Source organism: Sphaeramia orbicularis, chromosome 7 (assembly GCF_902148855.1).
Source record: "Sphaeramia orbicularis chromosome 7, fSphaOr1.1, whole genome shotgun sequence".
NCBI lineage: Eukaryota > Metazoa > Chordata > Actinopteri > Kurtiformes > Apogonidae > Sphaeramia > Sphaeramia orbicularis.
In genome coordinates, this window is record NC_043963.1 from 5,587,400 (window position 1) to 5,599,790 (window position 12,391).

The 12,391-nt window shown below is 36.1% G+C and overlaps 1 protein-coding gene across 2 annotated transcripts in view; it reads left to right on the forward strand.

Annotated features, from left to right (window-relative positions):
- LOC115422143 (metabotropic glutamate receptor 6-like) overlaps positions 1 to 12,391 on the forward strand; it is a 57,390-nt gene that overhangs the window by 28,183 nt on the left and 16,816 nt on the right. For both annotated transcript variants that reach the window (XM_030138238.1, XM_030138240.1), the window contains exons 5-7: positions 852 to 1,006; positions 1,121 to 1,261; positions 5,504 to 5,704. In XM_030138238.1, the coding sequence (XP_029994098.1) occupies positions 852 to 1,006; positions 1,121 to 1,261; positions 5,504 to 5,704 (497 nt within the window). The remainder of the gene's footprint in view (positions 1 to 851; positions 1,007 to 1,120; positions 1,262 to 5,503; positions 5,705 to 12,391) is intronic.

Below are 12,391 nucleotides of genomic sequence, written 5' to 3' on the forward strand. Positions count from 1 at the left end.
CGTTCTATCTATCTATCGTTCTATCTATCTATCGTTCTATCGTTCGTTCTATCGTTCTATGTCATCCTCGTTCTTCTTATGGAAAATGTATCATTTTTTAAAAATTGTTTAATGGCTATAGGAACTGAAGACAAAATATGATTGAAAAACACTTTATTTACTAAAACGTTAAAATGATGACTGAAGAAACACATTTATAATTAATATATTACAAGATACCAGGTGTCCAGAGGAATCCTCTCGATTTGAACATCTTAATCTGGCAGATTTCTGAGCCCTATATTCCACAGATACTGTATTTGTATGTATTTTTATTATAACCTTTATTCAACCAGGAAAAAAAAAACGCTCATTGAGATTAAAAATTGCTTTTTCAAGAGTGTCCTGGCCAAGGCAGCAGCAGCAGAAGTTACACAAAATGGAAATCCCAGCCGTACATTCACACTAAAAATACACATGAACACAATAAAAGTCAGTACTAAAAACAAACTTAAAACTGATAAGAACATACATATTAAACATCACCATTTGAATGCATGTGTTACTTTTATAATGGGATCAATCACCAAACACACCCTCTGAACAAAATAAACAATGGACTCGTCTAAAAAGTAGATGCTTCTAGAAGTATTAAGCCTTCATAAATTCTTCAGGATCTTTCAGGTGAATGAACACAGTATATTTACTTTATGAAAAAGGTCTTAAACTGCCTCTATAATGGGCTTTAAGATGTTCTAAATTTAAGTCGTTGAAGTGTGGAGAACCCCTGGGGTCTGTATTTGTATCTGACATTATGTCCCTGGTCCGTTCAGTCACATGACTCCATCCTGACTCCTCCCTCTCCTCGGTAGGCAGGTCCTTGAGGCGGCGAAGCGGGCTAATTTAACGGGTCACTTCCTGTTCGTGGGGTCGGACAGCTGGGGGGCCAAAAGCTCCCCGGTCACAGAGCTGGAGGACGTGGCCGAAGGGGCGGTGACCATCCTGCCAAAGCGAGCGTCCATAGACGGTAAAACCAGGACACGTGACCAGAGGATGAACTAAGAACAAACCTGTCAGTTCAAACAGTGTGTCTGAACATGTGTGTTTGTGTGTGTGTGTGTGTGTGTGTGTGTTTCCTCAGGATTCGATCAGTACTTTGTGACTCGTTCTCTGGAGAACAACCGCAGGAACATCTGGTTCGCTGAGTTCTGGGAGGACGACTTCAGGTGTAAACTGACCCGACCTGGAATCAAACTGGACCCAGAAAAGAAGAAATGCACAGGTTTGACCTGAGAGCAGTGGTTCCCAACCTTTTTTGGCTTGTGACTCCATTTTAACATCACAAATTTCTGGCGACTCCAGACATTAAAAACTGAGACATTTTTTTGCTAAAATTAATTTGTTTTTGATCATGTAATAGTTTGCTAAACTATGTTGCAAATAAACATTAATTTTAGATGACATTTAGTCTATATAATGTATATTATTATGGACAGAGGCAGTAAATCCAGGTGTAGATTACTGCACAAAGGGAGAATTTGATTTTCCTTGGTCAGGATATGTACAGTCAGTCCAGCTTGGATTTACAAGGCTGACAATTAATACTGAACAAACAAGAACTGAAACTATGAATTATGAAAGAGCTGCAGCATCTGAAACTGACCACAATGAACATTTGACAGATAAACAGAACCACAGTGCTGCAGTTTCACACTCACAGTTTGTCTTTTATGGATTGGGATTGTCTCTGTCATCTCACCATATATTTTTTATTAGTAAGTTTTAATTTTTTGTTTTTTATCAATTACTAGAAATTTCAGGTGGCCCCATTTGAATTCCAGGCAACCCCACGTGGGGTCCTGACCCCAAGGTTGAAAAACACTGCCTTAGATGTAGAGCACAGGTGTCAAACATATGGCCTGGGGGGCCAAATCCGGCCCGCCAAAGGGTCCAGTCCAGCCCTTGGGATAAATTTGTGAAATGCAAAAATTACACTGAAGATATTAACAATCCTTTTAGTTCAGGTTCCACATTCGAACCAATTCAATCTCAAATGGGTCAGATCAGTAAAATACTACCCAATAACCTATAAATACTCATAACTCCAAATTTTTCTCTTTGTAAATGCAAATATTTGCATGTATTTACACTAAAACAAAGTATAATTTCACAAAAAATGTGAACAACCTGAAATGTCTTAAGAGAAGTGCAATTTTAACAATATTCCACCTGTTAATAAATGTTCAGTGTATTTGTAGACCTACTGTGATCTGTAAGTTATATATAATGTACATGTGTAAATGATCAACTGAAGCATGATATTGTTAAAATTACGATTATTTCTTCAGTTTGTTCATGTTATTCACAATGTTTGAAAAGATAGTTTGTAGATGTAAACATTTTCATAATGTACGGTAATTTTACTTTTTTCACTGTAGAACATAGAGGAAAGTTTGGAGTTGACATTATTTATATATTATTATGTTATTATTTTACTGGTTCAGCCCACTTCAGATCAAATTTAGCTGAATGTAGAACTGAACTGAAATGAGTTTGACACCCCTGATGTAGAGGGTTTTACAGGACGATACAATAACAACAGGTTTATAACAGGAAGTAGACAACAGCTGATGAATCTACTGATCGATCCTTGTTCATGAAAACTGTACGAGAAGTGAATTTTTGTTTGAACTCATCTTTCAGTGATTCAGTCTGACACTTCCTTCATATTGAAGCAGGGATCAGGAGGTCCTACCACTAGTCTTATACATCCAGACTGATCTCCATACGTCATTAGCTGTGTGTCAGTTCTGTAGGTAGGTCTTACAGCCTCCAATATCATCCTGATAAAGTGTTCTGTGGGTTCTTTCATTCTTGAGTGGCACTGAGTGCAGCCAAACAAAACCAACCAAAGACAAAAGAGAAGTGCATCTTTGTTAAAATGTGTCATATTCAGAATGTAATGGCACTTTCAAAGTGATAATACAAAGACAGCATCACCTTCACTAAGCTAAAGCATCAGTAAATATAACATACACTCATGCAGATCACATACTACTGTGTAACTGCATCAAGGCAAGGCAGATTTACTAGTATAGCACAAGTCATACACAGGGCAATTCACAGTGCTTTACAAAATGGAAAAGAGACAGGTTAAAAACACACAATTACAATTAAAACATAATTAATAAAACATAAATCAGTAGATACAGTATGTGTGTGTTCATGTCACAACACAGAAAACCAAGTTGAAGCAGGAAATCTCTAAAACATGTTGAAAATGTTTGTGTTGGCCTGATCTTAACAAATCAACCACCAATTTGAGTCTAAACAATGACATTCCTGCCTGAAAAACCTTTTATTTACATAAGTATGATTACAGTCTTATGTTTCTATTGTTACTTCACTTAGAGTTGCACTGAAAACGTCCCAGTAGTTTATATGATATTCTTAACCCTTTAACCCCTCAGACATTCTTTGTTCTGTGAATGTGCGTCTGTTTCAGGTTCGTTAAAGCTGCTGTGAGTTTGTGTTTGTGTTCCTTTACCTCAGTGGTTTTGTTTTACTGTGTGTTTTAGGGTCAAAACAGGGTGGAACTAGAAAAGAGACCTCCGCCAAGGCAGATCAGTCCCCCCACCCCCCACCCCCGATCACCACCAAAATTTTGTCATTTGTTCTTTGTGCCAGTATCAACATTTCCTGAAAATTTCATCCAAATCAGTCCATAAGTTTTTGAGTTATCTTGCTAACAGACAAACAAACAAACAAACAAACAAACAAACAAACAGACAAACCCCGATGAAAACATAACCTCTGCTGAGGTAATAACAGAATAAGACAAAGAGAGGAATTGAAGTTTAACAGGTTTGGACTAAATAAGGCATTTAGGATGTTGAAAATGAACTGTGAACTGGAACACACAGAACAAAAAACAAGGATTTGAATTTTTTCCCAGTAGTTTATGTTTCGGGCTCTTTTTTTCTAAATCAGTCCAGCTGCTTTTTGACACCTGGTTGAACTCCAAAAAGCAGTTACACGGTCAAAACTGTAATAACAGTAAAAAAAAAAAAAAAAAAAGAAAAGAAAATCACCACAACTCTCTAAACAACAGTAAAAACTAGAAGCACTCGGAGAGCGCAGACCTCCGCCAAGGCTGATCAGTGGCCCCCCCCGTGGGCCCCCCCACGCCAAGGAGGTTATGTTTTTGCCAGGGTTTGTTTGTCTGTCTGTCTGTTTGTCTGTCCATTAGTGTGCAACATAACTCAAAAAGTTATGGACAGATTTTGATGAAATTTTCTGGTCTGTGCCCCCCCCCTCCCCCCCGTGGGCCCACCCCCAATCACCACCAAAATTTAAAATTTAATCATTTCTTCCTTATCCCATTTCCAACAAACCCTGAAAATTTCATCAAAATCTGTCCATAATTTTTTGAGTTATGTTGCACACTAATGGACAGACAGACAGACAGACAGACAGACAGACAGACGGACAAACAGACAGACAGACAGACAGACAGACAGACAAACCCTGGCAAAAACATAACCTCCTTGGCGGAGGTAAAAAACAACAACAAGGAAACCTGTAAAAAAAAAAAAAAAAAAAAAAAATTCCAAACGGTCTATTTTTATAGTGAGTCGGTCTCCCTCACTGCTGTATCTGTGTTTTACCCCCCATTCCAAAGGTGGTGGGGGGTGAACTGAGCATGCTCAGATGTCTATGGAAAGAACAAGGTCTATTCTTTCAGCAAGTTTTGAAATTTTTCCTATTGAGCAAACGGTTGAATTTATATGAATATTTAAAATGAATCACCACAGATACGTCAGGGGTTAAAGGGTTCACATACAGGTCTTTGAACATTGACCAACACCAAATCTTTTTTCAGTTCATCCTTTCCTTTTGTGTAAATGAATGTTTTGTACCAGATTTTTAGAAATTCCCTCAAGTGATTTATGACAGATTCTGTTTGTGAGGATGGACAGACTTGAGGTCACAGTGAGCTTGACCTTTGGCCATCAAAATCATTTCACTTCATTTTTGTGCCCAAATGAACTTTTGTGCTAAATGTGGCAACGTGCTGTTGACCCGTTCCAACAGAGTGCAGTGATATGGGCAAAAAAAAAAATATTGGTATTATTACGTTCACCAAGGAGGTTATGTTTTCATCAGGGCTCATCGGAGTCTGTTTGTCTGTTAACAAGATAACCCAAAAAGTTATGGATGGATTTTCATGAAATTTTTAGGAAATGTCAATACTGGCACAAGGAACAAATGATTAAATTTTGGTGGTGATTGGGGGGGGGGGCTGATCTACCTTGGCGGAGGTCTGTGCTCTCTGAGTGCTTTTCTAGTTTCTTACATTTTTTCTTTAGAAGTTGAACATTTCAGGATGAGGGTCTTTGGGGACTGAGTCATTTTTGGATCCAGCCTCATGTGGATGTTGGAGGACCTGTAGGTTCAGGCTCCTGGGTTCAGTTTGGACCAGATAAAACCAAAACCTGGTTCATCCATGTCTTTGTCTCTGCAGGCGAGGAGCGAATCGGCCGGGACTCTCTGTACGAGCAGGAGGGGAAGGTTCAGTTTGTGATCGACGCCGTGTACGCCGTGGCTCACGCTCTGCACAACATGCATCAGGAACTGTGTCCCGGCAGCTCAGGGGTCTGCGGGAACATGGACCCTGTGGAGGGACGGTCGCTGCTCGACTACATCAGAGCCGTCCACTTCAACGGTGAGTCCTGGGACCAGGGTCACATGGGATTAGAGCAAGATCAGCAAAATAAACCAGTCAGATTAAGACGTGAGAAAACAGGATCTGAACCCAAAACCTCAGAAAAATGAGATCACAGTCAGAGATGAGTTAGAGCACAGGTGTCAAACATACGGCCCATGGACCAAAACCAGCCCACCAAAGGGTCCAATGCAAAAATTACACTGAAGAATTTAACAATCAATGGTGTCCAAACCATTTTACACTGAACAAAAATATAAACGCACCACTTTTGTTTTTGCTCCCATTTTTCATGAGCTGAACTCAAAGATCTAAAACTTTTTCTACGAACACAAAAGGCCTATTTCTCTCAAATATTGTTCATAAATTTGTCTAAATCTGTGTTAGTGAGCACTTCTCCTTTGTCCTTTGCTGAGATAATCCATCCACCTCACAGGTGTGGCAGATCAAGATGCTGATTAGACAGCAGGATTATTGCACAGGTGTGACTTAGGCTGGCCACAATAAAAGGCCACTCTAAAATGTGCACTTTTACTGTATTGGGTGGTCCAGGGGGGTCAGAAAACCAGTCAGTATTTGGTGTGACCACCATTTTCCTCGCACAGTCTTCTTCATGAATTCTCTGAAACACCTTTGGAGATGGCTTATGGCAGAGAAATGAACATTCAGTTCACAGGCAAAAGCTCTGGTGGAGATTCCTGCAGTCAGCATGACCAGTGCATATTCCCTCAAAACTTGTGACATCTGTGGTATTGTGCTGTGTGATAAAACTGCACATTTTGGAGTGGCCTTTCATTGTGGCCAGCCTAAGGCACACCTGTGCAAAAATCATGCTGTCTAATCAGCACCTTGATCTGCCACACCTGTGAGGTGGATGGATTATCTCAGCAAAGAAGAAGTGTTCACTAACACAAATTTAGACAGATTTGTGAACAATATTTGAGAGAAATAAACCTTGTGTGTACACAGAAAAAGTTTTAGATCTTTGAGTTCAGCTCATGAAAAATGGGAGCAAAAACAAAAGTGGTGCGTTTATATTTTTGTTCAGTGTAGTTCAGGTTCCACATTCAGACCAGTATGATCTAAAGTGGATCAGACCAGTAAAATATTATCATAATAACCTATAAATGATGAAAACTACAAATTTTCTCTCTGCTTTCGTGTAAAAAAGTTAAATTACATGAAAATGTTTACATTTACATACTATCTTTTTTTCACAGTTATTTTTAATTGAATTTTTTACAGCAATAGTGCAAGAAAAGGTGCCAAACATGCGGCCCAGGGTCCAAATCCGGCCCGCCAAAGGCTTCAATCTGGCCCCAGGGATGAATCTGTGAAATGCAAAAATCACACTGAAAATATTAACGATCAAAGATGTTAGAATCATTTTAGGCCAATTCAATCTAAAGTGGATCAGACTAGTAAAGTACTATATAATAACCTATAAATAACGAAAACTGCTCATTTTTCTCTTTGTTGTAGTGTAAAAAAAAAAAAAAAATTTCACAAAAATGTTGACATTTACAGACTATCCTTTTACAAAAAATGTGAATAACCTGAAATGTCTTAATAGAAGTATGTGGAATTGTAAAAATATTCTGCCTGTTATTAAAATGTTTTGTTTATTTGTAGATCCACTGTGATCTGTACGTTGTGATTCGCATGTATAAATGATAAACTAAGGCGTAATATTGTTAACATTGCACTTTGAATTTACAGGTTGTTCATATTTGTTCATGTTATGTTCAAGTACAGTTCGTAGATGTAAACATTATCATTACAGAATTTTACTTTTTTCTCTCAAAAGTTCTTCTCCTGTTATTTATATTATTTTACTGGTCCGGCCCACTTTACATCATATTAGGCTGTATGTGGAACTGAACTGAAATGAGTTTGACACCCCTGGTCTAAACAATTGGAACTGTTGTTTTTATACAGAACAGAACATGTACAAAACACACATATGACAAAACAAAACAAAAACAAAAAAACATCATAAAGCAAGCCACTTATCATCCTGGACAAATGTAACAGAGTTTGTGAGATGGAAACTTACACTTAAACACAGGGACAAAATATCACTGAGAAAATTAAAAAAAAAAGAAAAAGAAAAAAAGAAAAAAGGGAGATATACATATACATACATACACACACAAATACCAAACTATACTTTTACAAAAAGTGTGAAAAACCTGAGATGTCTTAAGAAAAATTAGTGCAATTTTACTAATATTCAGCCTGTTATTAACTATTTTATTCATCTGTAGATCCACTGTGATCTGTACGCTGTAATGAACATGTGAAAATAATAAACTGAGGCAGAATATTTGGGTCTTTAAGGGTTGAATAAATGTTCCAGAACTTTGAGGTCCAAACCACACAGATCACCATGACTTTCCTTTAACTCGGGAAAATAAATTCCTGCTGATAAAGGTTTGTGGGGGTGTTGACAGAAAAGGACCAAAGGTTAAGTACCATTAAATTCCTGCATGTTTTCCTCTTGTTTTGTTTCGTGAATACTCGGCTTTAAAATGTTTGCCTCAGATTTAAGTCGACAGAATAAACCGATCATCCCTGATCATCGGATCACAACGTTTTCTCTGTTAAATGTTCAGAGAAGGCTTTGAAAACAGCAGAACAAAGTGCAGCAGCTTCACCCTGTTACTTATACAATCCATATTTTATAAAGATGAGAAGCTCCAGCAGCTGGAACACCGAGAGGCAGATCTGCACGCCATCCAACCCACCTATCTGCCGCTCCAACGTCTGCTTCCATATGAATCCTCTTCTTGTCTGGTGTTTGAATTTTCATCTCTTCAGTATGATCATTTTTTCAGTCCAATGGGTCTGATGGATGATTGGTATCAGATGTCATTCGTCTGTAAACAATTATTCAAGAATCTTCTTCTCAGATACCATCAGTTAGAATGAATTGATTTTTTTCTGTTTTTTTTTTAAATTTTATCTTGCAGTATTATTATTAGTGTTAATGTTGTTTTGTTTGACTGTTCAGCAGGGATGTAATGATTACTGGTATAACAATAAACCGTAAAATTGCAGACGGTTAGTATTACCGTTTAAGTTCTAATTATCATGATAATTGTGTTTGATTACCGCACTTTTAGGGGAAAAACCCCTATGTAAAGATCTGATTTTATGTCAAATATTTAAGTATAGTTTTAATTTATTACAATTTTGATTTTATATACCTAATATTTGGAACCAATATTCACTTTTAAAGTCTTTGAAAAGGTTCGTTAAGCATCTGTGTGTTATTTATGCAATGAATTATATACATTTTTCAAATCGGATTTTATATATTTTTTTGTGTTTTCTGTCCTTTTATGTTTTTATAGTAGGTTAAAGTGAAAAAAATAATAGACAGATGATATAAATGAAGTTGTGCTGAAAAAAAGATCCCAAACATGGGTATAGTAAACATTTGTTTATATAGTATATAAAGGCAAAATCAAAAGGACTGAAAAACGGACAAAATAGGCTCAGACCACTAAGGGTTAATACTTGAATGTTTCTGTCAGCAGAAGGTACATTGTGCCAATTATTTTATTTATTTATTTATTTATTTTTTCTCAAAATACAACTTGGTTAAATTATTTCAGTGTGTGTATAAGTACTTTTTGAACATTTTGAGCACAATTTCAACAATACAGCGATAATAATGATAACCATGATAATTTTGGTCCCAATAACCGAGATATGAAATTTTCATATCGTTACATCCCTACTGTTGAGACTTAAGAAGGTAATATGTGATTCACCCTGATATCAGGGTGAATCACATAGTTTTTATGCTTGTAAACAGATACTGTTATGTCTGTTGGGAATGGGAGGACTCCAGGGAGAGTAGCTGATGTTCTGCATCGTCCTAATAAATAAATAAAAAAGTAAATAAATAAATTAGAATGTTTTTGGGGTAAGGTCTACCAAGTCTGTTCAAAGAATTAAAAATCCACATTGGTTTATAACAGGACACATTTCAAAGTGCTGTAACTTCAAAACAGTTGAAGATATTGATATCATTACTATTAGTAATAGATAAGAAGTCACACATAGGCTTTCATTTGGTACCATGACCTTTGGCCTTGAGTGACCTTGAAAGATCAAATGAATGTCGATTTATGTCATTAATTATGCCATTGGACATTTTTTGCCTCTGTACCAAGGTTATTATCATTAACGAAAACTAATGAAATGACGAAAACTAGAATTGAAAAAACATTTTCGTTAAGTGAAATAAATAAAAACTATAATTAAAAGAAAAAACAATAACTAAATAAAACTGTATTTTGTGCTTACAAAACTAACTAAAACGTATAAAAATTATGGATAAAATTCCCTTTGTTTTTGTCTTTGTCAATGTTGGATTGATATGAAATCGATTTATTTCATCTGAGCAATTTTAGCTGGTGTCTCCACACAGTCTGTCACTTGTGTTCACTTGTGGTTTCCAGTCGTCCTCTGGTCCCCACTCTACCTGGAAACATGGAGACTTAATTTGGGAGAAAGCAGCAGAGTCCTGTCTGGGATTTATTTGAATTCGATGGTGAGGAAGAGAAAAGTTATAAAAAAAAATAAAACTAATACTGAACTAAACTAAAACTAAGCATTTAAAAAAAAAAAAAAAGAAAACTAATAAAAACTAGCGAACCTGCTCTAAAAATGAATTAAAACTAACTGAATTAGAGAAAAAAGTCAAAACTAAATAAAACTAAACTCTAATGAAAAATCCAAAACTATTCCAACCTTTCTCTGTACGTCATGAACTGTGATGAGGATGTGGAATTCTTCTTCTACTGTTTGTTCATGGCACTGGTAGAAGAATGGGGCGGGACTTATGGGCACTGTGCGCTGTTGCTAGGCAGACTTCAAGAAAACCGGCCAATGAGAGAAAAGCTGAAGTGAAGGCTTACATTAGAGACCGAAAAGGAGTTTGTGAACTGTGAGTCATGCAGAGTTATTCTAGTCGAGTCCCAGAATAAAAACATGGAGCTGGAAACACTTCATATTTCAGCCTCATGTCACATTCTGTTAAAACATCAGAAAAATGGGCTGCGTTGAAGTTGGAGACACTGAAAATATTATTCTGCATACATTTGCACTGTGAAGTGAATTCACACCATGATTTTTAATATTTAAATCCTATTTGTCCGCTTCTCTGGCTGATAACTACAGCTGCATTACCTGGTGAAAAAGTTGGAATGCAGTTAATGTGAAGTTCAAGGTTTATGGAAAAGTTTAGATTTAGAAATGTCAAATTAAACTAGAACAGAAAAATCTGCTAAAAATACAAGAACTTCAACAATATTTATGTGTTGACATGGTCACATTTCTTTGCTCAGTGTCAATAAATTAAAAAAACTATCCCCAGACAAGAGATCTTATATATATATATATATATATATATATATATATATATATATATATATATATATATATATATATATATATATATATATAGTTTTTCACTATGATTTTTGTAGTTATTGTTATTATTATTTTCTTGTAATATTTCTTACATGTTTATATTCAGTGTTGTGCTGCTACTGGAACCTTAATTTCCTGAGGGTTCTGTCCAAGGGATGAATAAAGTTCTAATCTAATCTAATCTAATCTAATCTAATCTAATCTAATCTAATCTAATCTAATCTAATCTAATCTAATCTCTATTGGATATTTTCATCATACAGATCAGTACAGTTATTATCTGATGTATCATTAAATATAAATCTGTAGTTTCTTGTTCCTGAAATTCAATAATAAATATCTAAACATAGACAGTTGTACAGTAGTGATTCTATTGTCAGAATGTGAATCTTAATATAAATCGAGTGTAAATGACACCAATTATAGAAAAAAACAAAACAAAAACAAAACTGTACTCTGTTGTTCTGGTCCAGGTCTGATGAGTCCAGAACCCAAATCAAACCGAACCCACATGAGTCTGATCCTCACTGACAGCTTTACTTTATTCAGAGATGATGGGAGATAATAAGTTAATGCACTTTACATGTTTCCTCTGAGGATGGTGTGTGTGTGTGTGTGTGTGTGTGTGTGTGAGTGTGTGTGTGTGTGTGTGTGTGTGTGTGTGTGTGTGTGTGTGTGTGTGTGTGTGTGTGTGTGTGTCATGTTAATAATTGAAGTGAGCAGCTGCTGAAAACACTCAGGACCACCAAGAGGAACATTCACAGTTTTTCCTCCTTTCACCTGTTCTCCACCACATTTTCATTTTCTGCACATTCAAAAGTCACATATTTAACTTATACATCGCTTTTTTTTTTTTTTTTTTTTTTTTTTTTTTAACGTTCCAGCTGTGACAGGTGAGAAAAGACTTACCTGTAGGTGCAGGAAGTGAAAATTAGTTGATAATTTGACATTATCCAACAAAAAAATCTTGAAATAAAATTAAAACGATGAACTTCAGGAGTAGGGCTGTGTATTGGCAAGAATCTAGACATATGATACAAATCACAATACTAGGACCACAACACGATATATCACGATATATCACGATATATCACGATATTGTTAAAAAGGCAATTTTTTCACTTGTTTCTTAATTTTTATTATGATTATTTCCTTGAAGAACTGAATTACACCCGAAATCTGCACAAATACTAAACACATTTTTATTTGATCACAACAGGATCTAATGCTGTATCACAAAAT